Below are 15,178 nucleotides of genomic sequence, written 5' to 3'. Positions count from 1 at the left end.
CCCCTGCCCGCACACTGCCCCTAGTTACCTCTCTCCCTGCACCCTGAGCTACCTCCTGCCTGCACACAGCCCCTAGCTACCACTCTCCCTGCATCCTGAGCTACCCCCTGCCTGCACACAGCCACTAGCTACCCCTCTCCCTGCACCCTGAGCTACCCACTGCCTGCACACAGTCCATAGTACCCCTCTCCCTGCATCCTGAGCTACCCCCCTGCCCACACACAGCCCCTAGTTACCTCTCTTCCTGCACCCCGAGCTATCCCCCTGCCCGCACACAACCCCTAGCTACCTCTCTCCCTGCACTCTGAGCTACCCCCTGCCTGCACAAAGCCCCTAGCTACCCCTCTCCCTGCACCCTGAGCTACCCCCTTGCCTTCACACAGCCCCTAGCTACCCCTCTCCCTGCACCTTGAGCTACCCCCCACCCGCACACAGCCCCTAGTTACTTCTCTCCCTGCACCCTGAGCTACCCCCTGCCTGCACACAGCCCCTAGCTACCACTCTCCCTGCACCCTGAGCTATCCCCTTGCCTTCACACAGCCCCTAACTACCCCTCTCCCTGCACCTTGAGCTACCCCCCACCCGCACACAGCCCCTAGTTACCTCTCTCCCTGCACCCTGAGCTACCCCCTGCCTGCACACAGCCCCTAGCTACCCTCTCCCTGCACCCTGCGCTACCCCCTTGCCTTCACACAGCCCCTAGCTACCCCTCTCCCTGAACCTTGAGCTACCCCCCTGCCCGCACACAGCCGCTAGTTACCTCTCTTCCTGCACCCTGAGCTACCCCCTCCCTGCATCCTGAGCTACCCCGTGCCTGCACACAGCCCCTAGCTACCACTCTCCCTACATCCTGAGCTACCCCCTGCCTGCACACAGCCCCTAGCTACCCCTCTCCCTGCACCCTGCGCTACCCCCTTGCCTTCACACAGCCCCTAGCTACCCCTCTCCCTGAACCTTGAGCTACCCCCCTGCCCGCACACAGCCGCTAGTTACCTCTCTCCCTGCACCCTGAGCTACCCCCTGCTTGCACACAGCCCCAAGCTACCACTCTCCCTGCATTCTGAGCTACCCCCTGCCTTCACACAGCCCCTAGCTACCCCTCTCCCTGCACCCTGAGCTACCCCCTGCCCGCACATGGCCCCTAGCCACCCCTCTCCCTGCACCCTGAGCTACCCCCTTGCCTTCACACAGCCCCTAGCTACCCCTCTTCCTGAACCTTGAGCTACCCCCCTGCCCACACACAGCCACTAGTTACCTCTCTTCCTGCACCCCGAGCTACCCCCTGCCTGCACACAGTCCCTAGCTACCCCTCTCCCTGCACCCTGAGCTACCCCCCTGCCTGCACACAGCCCCTAGCTACCCCTCTCCCTGCACCCTGAGCTACCCCTTGCCTTCACACAGCCCCTAGCTACACCCTCCCTGCACCCTGAGCTATCCCCCTGCCTTCACACAGCCCCTAGCTACCCCTCTCCCTGCATCCTGAGCTACCCCCCGCCACACACAGCCCCTAGCTACCCCTCTCCCTGCACCCTGAGCTACCCCCCTGCCTTCACATAGTCCCTAGCTACCCCTCTCCCTGCACCCTGAGCTACCCCTGCCTGCACACAGCCCCTAGCTACCCCTCTCCCTGCACCCTGAGCTACCCCCTGCCTGCACACAGCCCCTAGCTACCCCTCTCCCTGCACCCTGAGCTACCCCCCTGCCTGCACATAGTCCCTAGCTACCCCTCTCCCTGCACCCTGAGCTATGCCCCTACCTGCACACAGCCCCTAGCTACCATTCTCCCTGCACCCTGATCAGTTTTCAAACTTTTTGAACTGAGTCCCGTCTTCGAGTTATATTTTTTAGCTGCTTCCCCCCCCACAGCCCAGACAGGCTCGGTGGCCTCCTGAGTGAGTCAGGGGGTGGAGGTGGTGCTCCCTCCCTGGACCCTGCTGTCTGGAGCTGGGTCGAGCCCTGCCAGCGCTTGTCCCCCACCGCCAAATAGAAGTAAAACTATGCCTATGCCAAGGGTCTCCCCCCTGGCCCGGAGCCCTGAGTTCCCCCTCCCGCCCCCACTGGGCCCTGGCATTTTTATAGCATGTTGAGGGGGGCCTCAGCAAGAAAAAGGTTGAGAAACCATGAACTAGAGGATGCGTGAACATTCAGGGCCCAATCCAAAACTCACTGAAGTCAATGGAAAGACTCCTGACGATGGATCAGGCCCTTAAACATAGATGTGTAAAAGGAGAATTCTAATACCAAAAATAATGAAAATTAGACAGTCAGTTAGGACCTATTCTGCTTTTTCCTAGTTTGAAAAGAGCTGAATAACTTGTGAGTTTTCCTGTATACATTTTGTCTCACCAAGGTTGTGATACATATATTAATTAAATGGTAAAATTATTTATCTTGGTGTCTAATATATATTTCTATATCTGTGTGTACATATATGGACACACATTACCATTGTTGTTAGAATTACTTGTTTTCTTATACACTACATCCAATGTAAACACTTGCACCTACATGGGTGTGTATTACATATTTAGAGAGAGAATTATATTATGTGTGACCTTTGTAAATAAAAATTATCACAATTAAATCAATGACATACATACCATCTAGCAGCTCAACAGGACACTGAACAGCTCACACCACTTAATGGCTGCCATAACAGATATGAGATATGGATCAGTCCACAGCGGATCAGATGATATTATTCCACACAGATGGCATTTTGTGTTATAGTGCATAGGTTTTAAGATTTGCAAGAGCAATAAATAATGTATTTCTATTTTACTGAATCAGAAGTCAGTAAATTGCAGTACAGATGGAATTATTATAATACAGAATTTAGAGACAAAGGAGACTGTCTTCTTGACTAAGACTATTTCTCGGGAGTCTTTAGAATGGGATAGTATTAAATGCAATTTTTGATTATGGAGCACCATCTAGAGGAACATTTGTATGGCACAGGAGTAAAATGAAATGGTATCAAATTGAAACAAATAGCAAAAATGCAAACTAAGATTCTCTAGAATATCACAACTATTTACTTAATAGCCACCAAGACAGCATGTTATAAAACAATGTAAGTTTTGAGAATTTTTTTTAGTATGTGACATCATATTGGTCTACATAACGTATCTATATTTGTTTTCCCCTGAAATTCAGACACAACATTTTGAGTATTTATCAATTGCAATACATTAAATATGCTGCTAAAAATTCATATGAGGTTGTGATGTTTGACGTACACTTTAAGGAAGCCCTGTAATTTTTTATATCCAGGCGTTGGTCACCACCATTGTATAGTACAAAGGACAAATTCTTAAGTTCCACTTAAGTTCATCATATGTTCAGAAAAATAACCTGTAAACATAAGAGCTTTTAATTTGCTACAACTTAAACCATATGTAAATTTGATATTCACATCAATTAAATAAAACCAGTTTTTCACTTTTAAAAAGTAAGTATGCTTGTGTAGGAATTTCCCCTACTCATTTGATTATATTTGCTAGGTATGTGATATGCAAGGTAGACATGTACAAAGGAGGATGGTGAATGTATAAAAGCATTAAAAAATGCTTATTTTGTATAAATTCTGTAGCCTTTAAACTTCACATGGACACATACACCTATTTGTATATATAAGAGTCAAGGCAAATCCAGATCCAGACATATGCCCATTTGTATATATTTAAGGATGGAGGCAAATCTTCTCCCTAGCATGCCTGTTCAATTCTACTCGAGACAACAGGATTTGTTTTGATTCATTTCTCCTCTCAGAGCTAACCTGGACAGGACATAGCCCTAGACCTTCAGTCACATGACAAAACATTCTTCTATCTTTCAAAAACACTATTTTCTGGAAGAATGTTATTTTTAGAGCATATTAAGGCAAGGAAGTGATGTTACTGACTAGACACAAGTACAGTGCATGTTGGTGCCATGCATAGCTGGGCAAATTTATTTTGGCTAATAGTAAATTTGCCAAAAAATGCATTTTTTCAAGGAACCGAAACTATTTGTGAATTCAGGTTGAATTCGGTGAATAGTTTTGGTTGAAAAAAAAAAAGATGACTTTTTTTTTTAGAAATGTCAACATTTTTTTAATCTACATTTTGTTTCAAAAAATGTCTTTTTGAAATGATGTTCGAAACTTTTTGTTCAACCCAAACAAATTTGTTTTGGCCACTGAAAAATGGCTCGGCTTTAATGCTGTGCCAACTCCCCCTCATAAAACTATCAGTGAACTTCAGTCCTGATCTGGCCGGCATGTTTTGAGCAAAGACAATCATTTGAAATATATGGTGGTGTCAATTAGACTTGAAAAGTTGGTCCTAGATACTACAGTGGAATTCTACCATATTTTAGACAGACCATCCTGCTGGGATCAGAGCTATAGGCCTCTATGTTACAAATAGGGTTGAACAGGTATAATTGAGGACAGAATGTGGTCCATTATGAGTAAAGTGTTCCATAAATACATTTAATTGATAATGTTGGAAAATTTAATTGATAGTGTTGGACTGGACTGTATGAGAGACATGAACCCTCCTGAGGAACTATGCTTCAGTGTTCTAGGACCTTCCGCACCTTCCAACCCCACATGAGGTTATTTAATTGAAAACAAATGGACAAATTCTGCTGCCCTCATTTAGTCCTTTGTAAATCCAGTCTAACTCTGCTGAAGTCTGTGAAGCTACTCTGGATGTGTATAGCCAAGCCATGCATAGAGTGTAATGTACTGCGTGCTGTCTCTAATGATTTCTACCTTAGACTCTTTCTACCGATTGAGCTTTCCATCGTTTTGTTCCTTCTTTATGGAATTTAATCTTCATTCTTCATTAAAAGTAAAACTTTCAAAAGCACTTAAGTGACTTAGGAGCCAAAATCCTATTGAAAATCAGTGGTAATTAGGCTCCCAAATCACTGTTATCTTTAAGAAAAATTTCATGCAACTGTTTCCTCTGTATCACATGACCATGTGGAAAGTGCTTTCTCCATGCACAAATGCTTCTGCTGACAGGCTGCTGGGTGGGGAGGAGGACAGAGGCAAGTACTTGGGCTCCACACAGCATATGCCGTTCTGTGAGCTGGTATGGGGAAGCGGGCTTGGTTTCAGGAGAAAGGGGAAGTACCACCAGCTAAACCCACCCATCAGCTGCAAACTTCAATGGGGATGGTGCAGAATTAACAGCATTAAGTGGAACATAAATTCCACGAGGGTTTAGATCAGTGGTGGGCAACCTGTGACCCATAAGGGTAATCCGCTGGTGGGCCGCGAGACAGTTTGTTTACATTGACCATCTGCAGGTACGTCTGCCCGCAGCTCCCAGTGGCTGCGGTTCGCCGTTCCCGGCCATGGGAGTTGCGGGAAGTGGTGCGGGCTGGCCACCGCTTCCTGCAGCTCCCATTGGCCAGGAATGGCGAACCACGGCCACTGGGAGCTGCGGGCAGCTATGCCTGTGGATTGTCAATGTAAACAAACACTCTCGCGACCTACCAGTGGATTACCCTCATGGGTCGCAGGTTGCCCACCACTGGTTTAGATGGAGATACTTATAGTTCAGGACCAGATATGAGCAGAAGCTGTCTCACACAGCAACACATACACATCAATGCCTCTATTCCAGCTACACAGCCATTCCCTCTTCTCCCCCATCAGCATGCCATTTCAGACCACACGATCCTCTGCCATTCACACTACCACCTGCTGTCCAGCATCAACCCTATCCTTCAGCCAGCCAGACTTCCAATCTCTCTTCTGGCTCTAGCGTCCTTCCTTTTTTCCACCATCCCCAGCAGCTACAAGTAGAACATTGCTTATATATAACAGGACTGTAAGTTTCCACATACAACTTCCATGTGTAAGTTGTGTGTGAATACAAAAGACTGCAGTCTAAAGCATGTATTACTTATCAAGTACTGCTTTCCACACCATCACTGATGATCAGTTATAAGCACAACTTTCCCAAGAGGAGCACTGACCCATCTGTCTTTGACTGCAATGATTCTTACTGCCAAGTGTATTACAACCAGAAGGGCTAAACTTTCCTTTTATAAAAGAATGCTACTACACCTCTATCTTAGCAGGATGCTGCAAAAAGAGTAGAAGGTTCTAGGATGCTGTAAAAGAATGATTGCTATTGGTTGCAGGGTGTACCTGCTGTGGTATTTTCCTGACCACTGCTCAGATAGGCCACACAATACATGGGATCCTGATGGAACACAGAGATGGGTACGCTCTTTCTCTCTCTTCCTGTTGGTTGCCATTTTTGCTGTCTCTCATTTTATTTCAGTTCACATTCCCTTCCCTTCCAGTGGTCTCCTCACACACTTTATCTTTTTACTATGGCAGATTGCTTCACCTTGGCCATGTTTTGGCATAGGTGGGTCACTCCCTTTCTCTTCTGCTTTTCAAGTGTTTTTGTCAAGGACCTCGGAAAGCTGGACCCCTTTGAAATGTGACTTTTAAATGGTCTGTATTTCATTACATTCATAGATTCCGAGGCCAGAAGGGACCATTCTGATCATCTAGTCTGACCTACTGTATAATACAGGTCAGAGAACTTCCCCAACGTATTTCCTTTTGCACTACCGCATATCTTTTAAAAAATTCAATCTTGATTTAAATATTGTCGGCGACAGAGAATCCATCATAAACCTTGGTAAATTATACCAATGGTTAATTACTCTCACAGTTAAAAACGTACACCTTATTTCCAGTCTGGATTTGTTTAGCTTCAACTCACAGCCATTGGATCTTGTTATAGCTTTAGCGTTCTGGTTTTAAGAGGCCAGATCTACACTAGGAGCACTTTACCAATATAGCTATATTGATTTACTATACTGGCAACACACTCCTAGTGTGGACTGGCTAAACTTCACTTTTGTGGCATGACCCCCCTGAGCAAAATAAGTGGTACTGAAAAAAGTGCACTTGCTGATATAACTGTATCTACACTAGGCACTTTTGCCAACACAGCTATGTTGGTCACAAATCATATCTCATTACACCTCTGACCCAAATAGCTATGCTGGCACAAGTCTGTAGTGTAGAGCTGGTGTTAGTATTCAACAGGCTACATAAAAGGCTACTAATAGACGGAGCGTGAGAGGAACCCTGATAGACAAGAACACAAACAACCCTGGTGCAGCAGAACAAGGCTGGTGGCTGGAGCAGAATGGCCTGCCTCTAAAAACTGATGTTTGTTCCTCTTGCTAATAAATGTGAATGTGAGAGAAGTTCCTGATATTATCAAATGGGAGTATGGGTGGGGAAAGGAAGTGTTTGTGTGTTGCTGGCTAGGGTTTCTTAGGCTATGTCTACACGACAGAACTTCCAGCAGCACAGCTGTACCGCTACAGCTGCACTGCTGTGAGGTCTCCCGTGGAGCCGCTCTTTGCCGGCAGGAGAGAGCTCTCCTGCTGGCATAATTAAACCACTCACAACAAGTGGCGTTAGCTATGTCAGCAGGAGACATAGCACTGTCCCCACCAGCACTTTTGCCAGTGACACTTATGTTGGGTCAGGAGGGTGTTTTTTTCACAACCGTGACCAATAAAAGTTTTACTAACAAAAGTGGTAGTGTAGAGAAAGCCTTAGAGCAGGGGTTCTCAAACTGGGGGTCGGGACCCCTCAGGTTATTACATGGGGGGTCGTGAGTTGTCAGCCTCCACCCCAAACCCCGCTTTGCCTCCAGCATTTATAATGGTGTTAAATATATAAAAAGTGTTTTTAATTTATAAGGGGGGGTCACACTCAGAGGCTTGCTGGGTGGAAGGGGTCACCAGTAAAAAAGTTTGAGAGCCACTGCCTTAGACAAAGGCTTTGACTGGTCAAGCTGTATTAAGTATGATGACAAGGCACTTGTATTTTGAAGATGGGCCCGTTGAGTTTACACAGTAAATGGTGTAATGAGAGAACTATGAGGGAGTTTTCCTTTTTTTCACCCCAAATATTTTTTATTTGACATACCACTAATATATGGAGACAAGGTATGTTGGGGAAGGATGTTTAATTACATCCGTGACAGAGGGAGATCAAAGATGAAGTGAGCAAAAGCAAAGGGAACTCATTAACATGTAGCTAGATGAGACAATGCACAAACATATAACACATGGAAACATCATAAATCAACTTGAGACCTACATCAATATCAACCAGCTCTCCTCTTTCATAGTAATATACTTTCAGTTCATGTGTAAAGGTTCATTACCTACCATTCCTACATTGTGTTTACCTGGGAGATTACTATAAACCAGGGGTCGGCAACCTTTCAGAAGTGGTGTGCCGAGTCTTCATTTAGTCATTCTAAGTAAGGTTTCGCGTGCCAGTAATACTTTGAATGTTTTTAGAAGGTCTCTTTCTATAAGTCTATAATATATAACTAAACTATTGTTGTATGTAAACTAAATAAGGTTTTTAAAACATTTAAGCTTCATTTAAAATTAAATTAAAATGCAGAGCCCCCCGGACCGGTGGCTAGGACCCAGGCAGTGTGAGTGCCACTGAAAATCGGCACGCGTGCCGCCTTTGGCACGCGTGCCATAGGTTGCCTACCCCTGCTATAAACCATGAAGTGTGTCTGGTAAAGGATCCAATCTCTCTTATTATCATCTTAGAGGGATAATGACCGAGACCCTCGAGTACAGAGATTAACTAGGTATGTTAGCAGTGACTTAACTATTTTACATTGGTATAAGGAAGTTGGCTTTAATCTGTTGTAGGGTTTGTGGAGATGTGAACTTGTATTTAAAAGGAGATGACCAGAGAGAAGCAATTGTGTATGAATGGGAGATATCCTTTAAATACAGCACACTGGCAATCTGTAATCATAAAGGAGCGGCAAGGATGCTGGGTAGACCTCTTTGAGTCAGCCTTTACAGCTAAGGCACAGAAAGATGTATAAATCCAGGGCTGTCTTCCTCTCCTTGCTATTTAAAAACATTAACAAACCTGGCAAATAAAGTTTTCCCCATACTCCTTCCATTTGATTTCCATATTATTTAATCCTGGGATCAAACAACTGTTGAGGCTCCCCATTATCACAAAAAACTGGGGGGGAGGGTGTAGTTGTTAGACTTGGTCACATGGTGCTACATGGCTTTCTATGACCTTTTTCTCCCCTTATCAAAATGATCCTGCAGATATCACTGCACTGCTTCAATTTTCCCCATCTCTTTCCAGTTGCTAAAGAATCAGCTGATTCCAACATTCCATCTCTCCTCCTTTCATATGTGGTACCCCAAACACCTACTTTACAACTGAAAAGCTGTAAAGAAAAATAAAATAAAGGAGAATGTAATGAAAACCGGGAAAGGTAAACGTCAGCGAACTTCTTTCAATCTCCCCCTCCCCTTTGACAATTTTGCTCTCTCTTGCTTAGTAGCAAAAATTATCATGCTAATTAATGTTCATGTTCTTCTTTATCCTTCCATACTGCTTCCCCCCTTAGTCCATTTGTATAATAAAATTCTGATGTGGAGCAATTTGCATAAGTGGACACTGGCATAGCACCTTGCTGTGGCTAAGAGACTCTCTGGTACTCCAAAAAGTGCTGTTTCTTGGATGAGGAGGAGCCAGGAAGAAGTGGGTCATGGAGCTGCAGGTAGGAACCATTAGTGGAATAATGGTTTTAGTATGCCTGGGGAGATGGGGGTGGTGGTGGTGAGGAAACAGTGCTCCAGTGGAACTAGGGACAAACTTGCAAGCAGGCATCACTCACCAGAAAGCAAAGACCACTTAGTATGAGATCCATGGGCACGTGCAAAGCAGCACTGTTCACAGTCAAGGGCCTCATAAGAACCCTGAGAGGTACTAAAAGGTGGCTGGCAGAATGGGAGTAATGTGAAGATGTAGTAGCTTAGAACCTGCCACATGAAAGAAGGTTGCTCAGCACTAGTAACCGCAACAATAATCTCTTGGATTGGAGGCTGGCCAGGGCGGAGCTATGCAGCTGCCGGTAGGGATGTGACTAAAGATCGATTTGTATTTGATTTGTACACATAGTGCCATGCTGCAAATATCTGTACGCTGTGAACATGAATTAACAAACAGTCATGTGATTATTAAGGTGATGCTTTCTTGCTGATGTATTATTAAATCTGAACATTAGGGAATACTATATAGAGCTGTCATGTGGCAGGTTTGTGAGTACAGTGACTAGGAATCCTGTGAAATCATGCAGCATTTGGCAAGAGACCTCCATTTTGAATGTGTGGGAAGCATATGAGCAATAGAAAGGTGTGCCTAGCGTGGGCATTTTTTCAACCTGTATTAGGCTTTCAGTCTAAAGCCCACTGAAGTTAATGGAAAGATTCAGTGGGCTTTAGAACAGACCCTATGAAAATAATTCTGCCAAAGTTAAATATAGAATGGCAAAGCCACTCTCTGTTGCGGTGGTGCAGTTTCAGGGTATGCTACAATTGCCATGGTGAAGTAAGTGCAGGTCAGGCATGCAGAGATATATTAAGACTGCCACATCAATCAAATGGTTGCCAGGGAAACCTGTCATTTTCAAAATGAAATATGCTGGGTGACTGTTAACACTCAGAAGAAGGCCTGGGCCATGAAAGGACATGGTGCTACACAATGCTCTTGGTGAGATATTTGCACATGATATGGATCTATATTCAACTTTGGAAGACAAGGGATTTGTTATACTGCAGAGTATTCTCAAACCATATTATAAAATCTCATCTGAGTTTTTGTTCAATCAAATTTCTGACATCTGTGAAAGAATATGCCTATAACTATTAATGCTGGGGGCGAGAGAAATATTACCTATGTTCTTCATCATTGACGCATAGCTCCAGAATAACACAACATGGTTCTTCATTAGTTTTCCTGTCTCCTACGTTGATAACTAATTTAACAGAATTGCAGTTTTGCACTCTCTCTCTCTCTCTCTCTCACAAGTGCAGGTATGGTGACTTTCAAGAGTTTTTGGGGAAATATTGGGAAAAAAAAGTTACAGAGAGGAGATAATGTTGGAAACAAACACCAAAAGCTGATATTTACAGTTTGGCCTGTTTGTGCACAGCTTGCATCTCTGTCAGTAATGATGCTTTATCCAGCCACTATTTCATATCTGCTATCAAGAGCTACTGGGCTGGAAGCTTCTTGGCTATTTTAAACCCCCAGCATTAGTATTTTCTATACTACCACGTATACAAAAAAGACTATGCCTACCCATCAACCAGTTAATTCAAGATGCTGTAACAACATGGAATTACTATGTTAAAATGTCTCATAGAAAACAAACCAGCTTGGCGTGTGAACTGTACAGAGCAACCAAATGCCATAAGTCTAATTCCTTCCCAATGGACTATTGCTGAAACTAGGGCAGATAATACTGAAGTCATCTGAAAACCTAACAGGAAAAAATTAATGTAGGCCAGACTGCATCTCTGTAATAACAGCACTGAGGGCTTTGAAACTGTACTTCACAAAAGTTTTTAAACTATGCATAAATCTAATGAAAGCAGAAACAATTAAATTGTTTCTCATGTTTCAGCCATGCTGAAACAGAACACTGGGATTCAGCTACTTTTGTACTAGATCCATGCACTGTTATATTTTTTCAGCTTGGATGGCAACTTCTCTAATGCCAAAGCAGCCATTCAAAGCATTGTTAAAACAAATCCTGCTACAGAATGCCAAATATGTCAAAATACAACTTCAAAATAAAGAATTATTAATAAAGAAGTAAAGGGTTATTGACTTACTCATCAAGAAACAAGTAAAGAGAAGGTAGGACTAAGGAGATGTTCCCACAAAAATACACAGGATCTGTAGTGAATAGCTGTCATTTAATCTCACAGAACGATACATTTTGGCAACCCCATAAAAATATCAAGCTATCAGGTTTTGACATCTTTTGGTATGGCGAAGTCATTTTCTGAAGCTTTGCCAAGCCATGTTTCCTATGAGAAATTATCTGCTGTCCTTGAGGATCTTTAAGTTGGTTGCTACTGCACCCTTCTTCCTCTGACGTTTGCAAGCCTTTAAAAAAAAATGCAGTTTAACAATAATGTCTGTTTTCTTCAACACTGAGGGCAAATTATTTTTACTTGAGTGACTAAAGGTAGCCTACCTGTGGCCCTGATCCTGGAACAGGGTAGGCGGACATGGAATCTCACTGACTTCAGGGGTTGGCCCACATTGATCCAACTGCAGGACTGAGGCTGGTCTGAACTTCAAAACAGCTGAACACTTGCAGTGTCCAGGTCCTACTTACTCCAACGGGAGGAATGAGTGCACAGCACTTCTGACGATCAGATCATTTATTTAGGTACCTATCTATAGGCTCCCAAATTTGAACATTTTATGGAGAATCATAGAATACTGGGGTTAGAAGGGACCTCAGGAAGCCATCTCGTCCAACCCCCTGCTCAAAGCAGGACCACTCCCCAGACAGATTTTTGCCCCAGATCCCTAAATGGCCCGCTCAAGGATTGAGCTCACAACCCTGGGTTTAGTAGGCTAATGCTCAAACCACTGAGCTATTTGAATACCTTTATTTAATAGTTATAGCAGAGAGAAAATCACTACAAACATATACTGGTATTATTTATAGGTCTATTTAAGTTCTTTATATGTCATTAGAAAACACTAACATGCATATTGTTGTGTATCTTAGTTTAAGAAAACTTTGAATCATGAACAATGCACATTATTTTTTAAAATTAATACTTATTTCCAAATGGCTGCTGTATTCATGCTATCAAATGATCAGACATTGTCTTCAAAGCCCTGCTTATCAGTAGCAACTATTTGGTAACCAGTCAAACAACAAAAATAAGCATGACAAGGTGGGTAAGGTAATATCTTTTATTGGACCAACTTCTGTTGGTGAGAGAGACAAGCGTGTAAGCTCAAAAACTTGTATCTCTTGCCAACAGAAGTTGGTCCAATAAATGATATTACCTCACCCACCTTGTCTCTTTAATATCTTGGGACCGACCCACCTACAACACTACATACAGAAACAGGCATCGCATCCGTAAAAGTAATCCCTATTACTTTGGACTGCTGTTACCATTGCAGCTAAGCTTTACCTCTTTTCGGGTTGCCTAGACTAGATGACCTAATACTTTTTTCCACCTCTAACTCACATAATAGTAAAGTAGAACAATAATTGAATCTCATGAATTTCAGTCTTATATGTTAAGGGCTGAGTAAGGTCTGTTCTTGGCCTCACTCTTTCTTAACTACTTCCTTGTGTTGGCAGCAGGATTGTAATGTACTTCTGTAATCACACTTCATCTGTACCCCAGCGCTTGAAATACCTGCCTCTTATACCAGAGGTGCTTAAAATATTATACATACTTTGTAAAATGCTTAGAGATAAGCCTCCTTTAATTTAAGCAGTCATGACATTAGGCATAAGCAGACTAAACAATTGCTTCGGACCCAGGCAGCTCAGCCCCCACTCCCCCATTTAGTACTACTCCTCAAAATACCATTCATCTTAGTTAATGTGGGCTTTTTAACGTGTGTACATAAGTGCTGAGTTGATGGATTGTCTGGCCCGGGAAAGAATACAATTAGGTCACTGGCTGGATTGCACTAGAATAAATGGTGGATCATCAGCCAGAGGTTATGGGCGTGCTGCAGATAGATGAACAGGATGGTTCCTTCTCGCCTTAAAGCCTATGTTTAGGAGGGGGGAGTGATCCTGCTTAGAGCCCCCGCTGGGCAGGCACCGCCTCTGACCTTAAAGGCCTGCCATGTTTGAAGGCATCCGCCTCCCCTGGGTGCAGCCGGCCCCAGGATTCCGAACCGGGTTTCACTGGCAGCTCGGTCAGGCTGCGCTGGGGCGGCTCAGCCCGATCTCCTGGCTGGGCGCGGTCGAGGAGGCCCAGCGCGAGGACGGCCGTCCGGGCAGTACATCAGCCGGCCACAGGGCAGCCGGCGGGCAGGGGGCGCTGTGTGCCAGGGGTTACAATGGCGGGCCTCAGCATCGCCCCCCGCGGGGGGAGGGACCAAGTCACAGCGCGCAGGACGCAGACCCGGAAGCCGCACAGGGCCGCGGCATCACCGAGTTTCCGGAAGACTCGTATCAGAGCGTCGTCCCGCTGTCTCAGCACGTCCCCCGAGTCCGTCCGTCCTTCCTTCCGCTTGGGGTTTCCCCTGCCTGGACGACCGCCCCCTAGCGGCGGGCGGTAGCGCTACACCCTGCTCGGCGGCTGCCTCGGGCCGGGATATCTATGGGGCGAAACGAGATGCAATGAACCCGAGAGCGAGCGAGACAGCGACGAGCGCGGCGGACACGCACCGGAGCAGCTCCATGGGGGATCGGCCGCAGTAGGAGCGGCTCCCCCCGGGTACGATCCGCCCCTGTCCCCCCCTCGGGCCTCTGGAGGAGGATGGCGACAGCGGCCGCCCCGACCCAGCTGGAAGCCGGTGGGTATCGCTGCGGGGGGAGGCGGGCGGCGCTCCCTGACGGGTGTCCCCCTTGTAACCGCGTCCCCTTCTTCTCCGCAGAGCTCTACTACCTGATCGCCCGGTTCCTGCAGTCCGGACCCTGCAGGAAATCCGCCCAGGTGAGCGGCCAGCGCGGGGCTCCGGCCGGCCCGGCCCCGCCGCCGGGGCCAGCGGGGGGACGGGGTTGGGCGGATGGGGCGGCGGAGCCGCCGCTCGCTTGGTGGGTGCCGGACTCACGTCCTTTGTGTCTCTCCCCAGGTGCTGGTGGAGGAGCTGGAGGCGCACCAGGTAGGGGCTACGGGCTGGGGCGGGCGGGCAGGTGGGAGTCGCCCGGTCCCGCAGTGGGGCCCCCTGCGGCTCTTGGAGACCCTTCGGGCAGCAGCGGGGAGCGGTCGGGGGGTGGCCTGCGGCGGGCGCCTCTCCAGGTGCTACCCGTGCGGGGGTGGGCAGGGCCTAGGAGCGGGGTAAGGATCAGCCCCCTCCCGGCCCCCGCGCGCCCCCCGCCTGGGGCCGGGCCGTGGAGCAGCCGGGGCGCGGGGCAGGGCTGGCTGGGAAGGGGGTTGCGGGGGGAGGGTGCGGGAGATGCCGTGCCTGCGCTGACTGCCCCCTCCCCTGCCGCAGCTGATCCCCCGCCGCCTGGACTGGCAGGGCAAGGAGCACCGGAGGAGCTTCGAGGATCTGGTGAGTGAAGTTTCGCTCCAACTTCCCCGTAAGTTCCCCCGCCCGGCTGCCGCTCCCCACCGTGGGGTGAGCGCTGAG

At 46.6% G+C, this 15,178-nt stretch overlaps 1 protein-coding gene across 1 annotated transcript in view; it reads left to right on the top strand.

The window, feature by feature from the left end:
- The first annotated feature begins 14,361 nt into the window (after nt 1-14,361).
- BRWD3 (bromodomain and WD repeat domain containing 3) overlaps nt 14,362-15,178 on the top strand; it is an 83,873-nt gene continuing 83,056 nt past the window's right edge. The window contains exons 1-4 of the mRNA XM_065411275.1: nt 14,362-14,398; nt 14,480-14,538; nt 14,678-14,707; nt 15,041-15,100. Of these exons, the coding sequence (XP_065267347.1) occupies nt 14,362-14,398; nt 14,480-14,538; nt 14,678-14,707; nt 15,041-15,100 (186 nt within the window). The remainder of the gene's footprint in view (nt 14,399-14,479; nt 14,539-14,677; nt 14,708-15,040; nt 15,101-15,178) is intronic.

The sequence above is a fragment of the Emys orbicularis genome, chromosome 9 (genome assembly GCF_028017835.1).
Source record: "Emys orbicularis isolate rEmyOrb1 chromosome 9, rEmyOrb1.hap1, whole genome shotgun sequence".
In the NCBI taxonomy this organism is placed as follows: domain Eukaryota; kingdom Metazoa; phylum Chordata; order Testudines; family Emydidae; genus Emys; species Emys orbicularis.
This window is presented reverse-complemented; position numbering and strand designations above follow the sequence as displayed.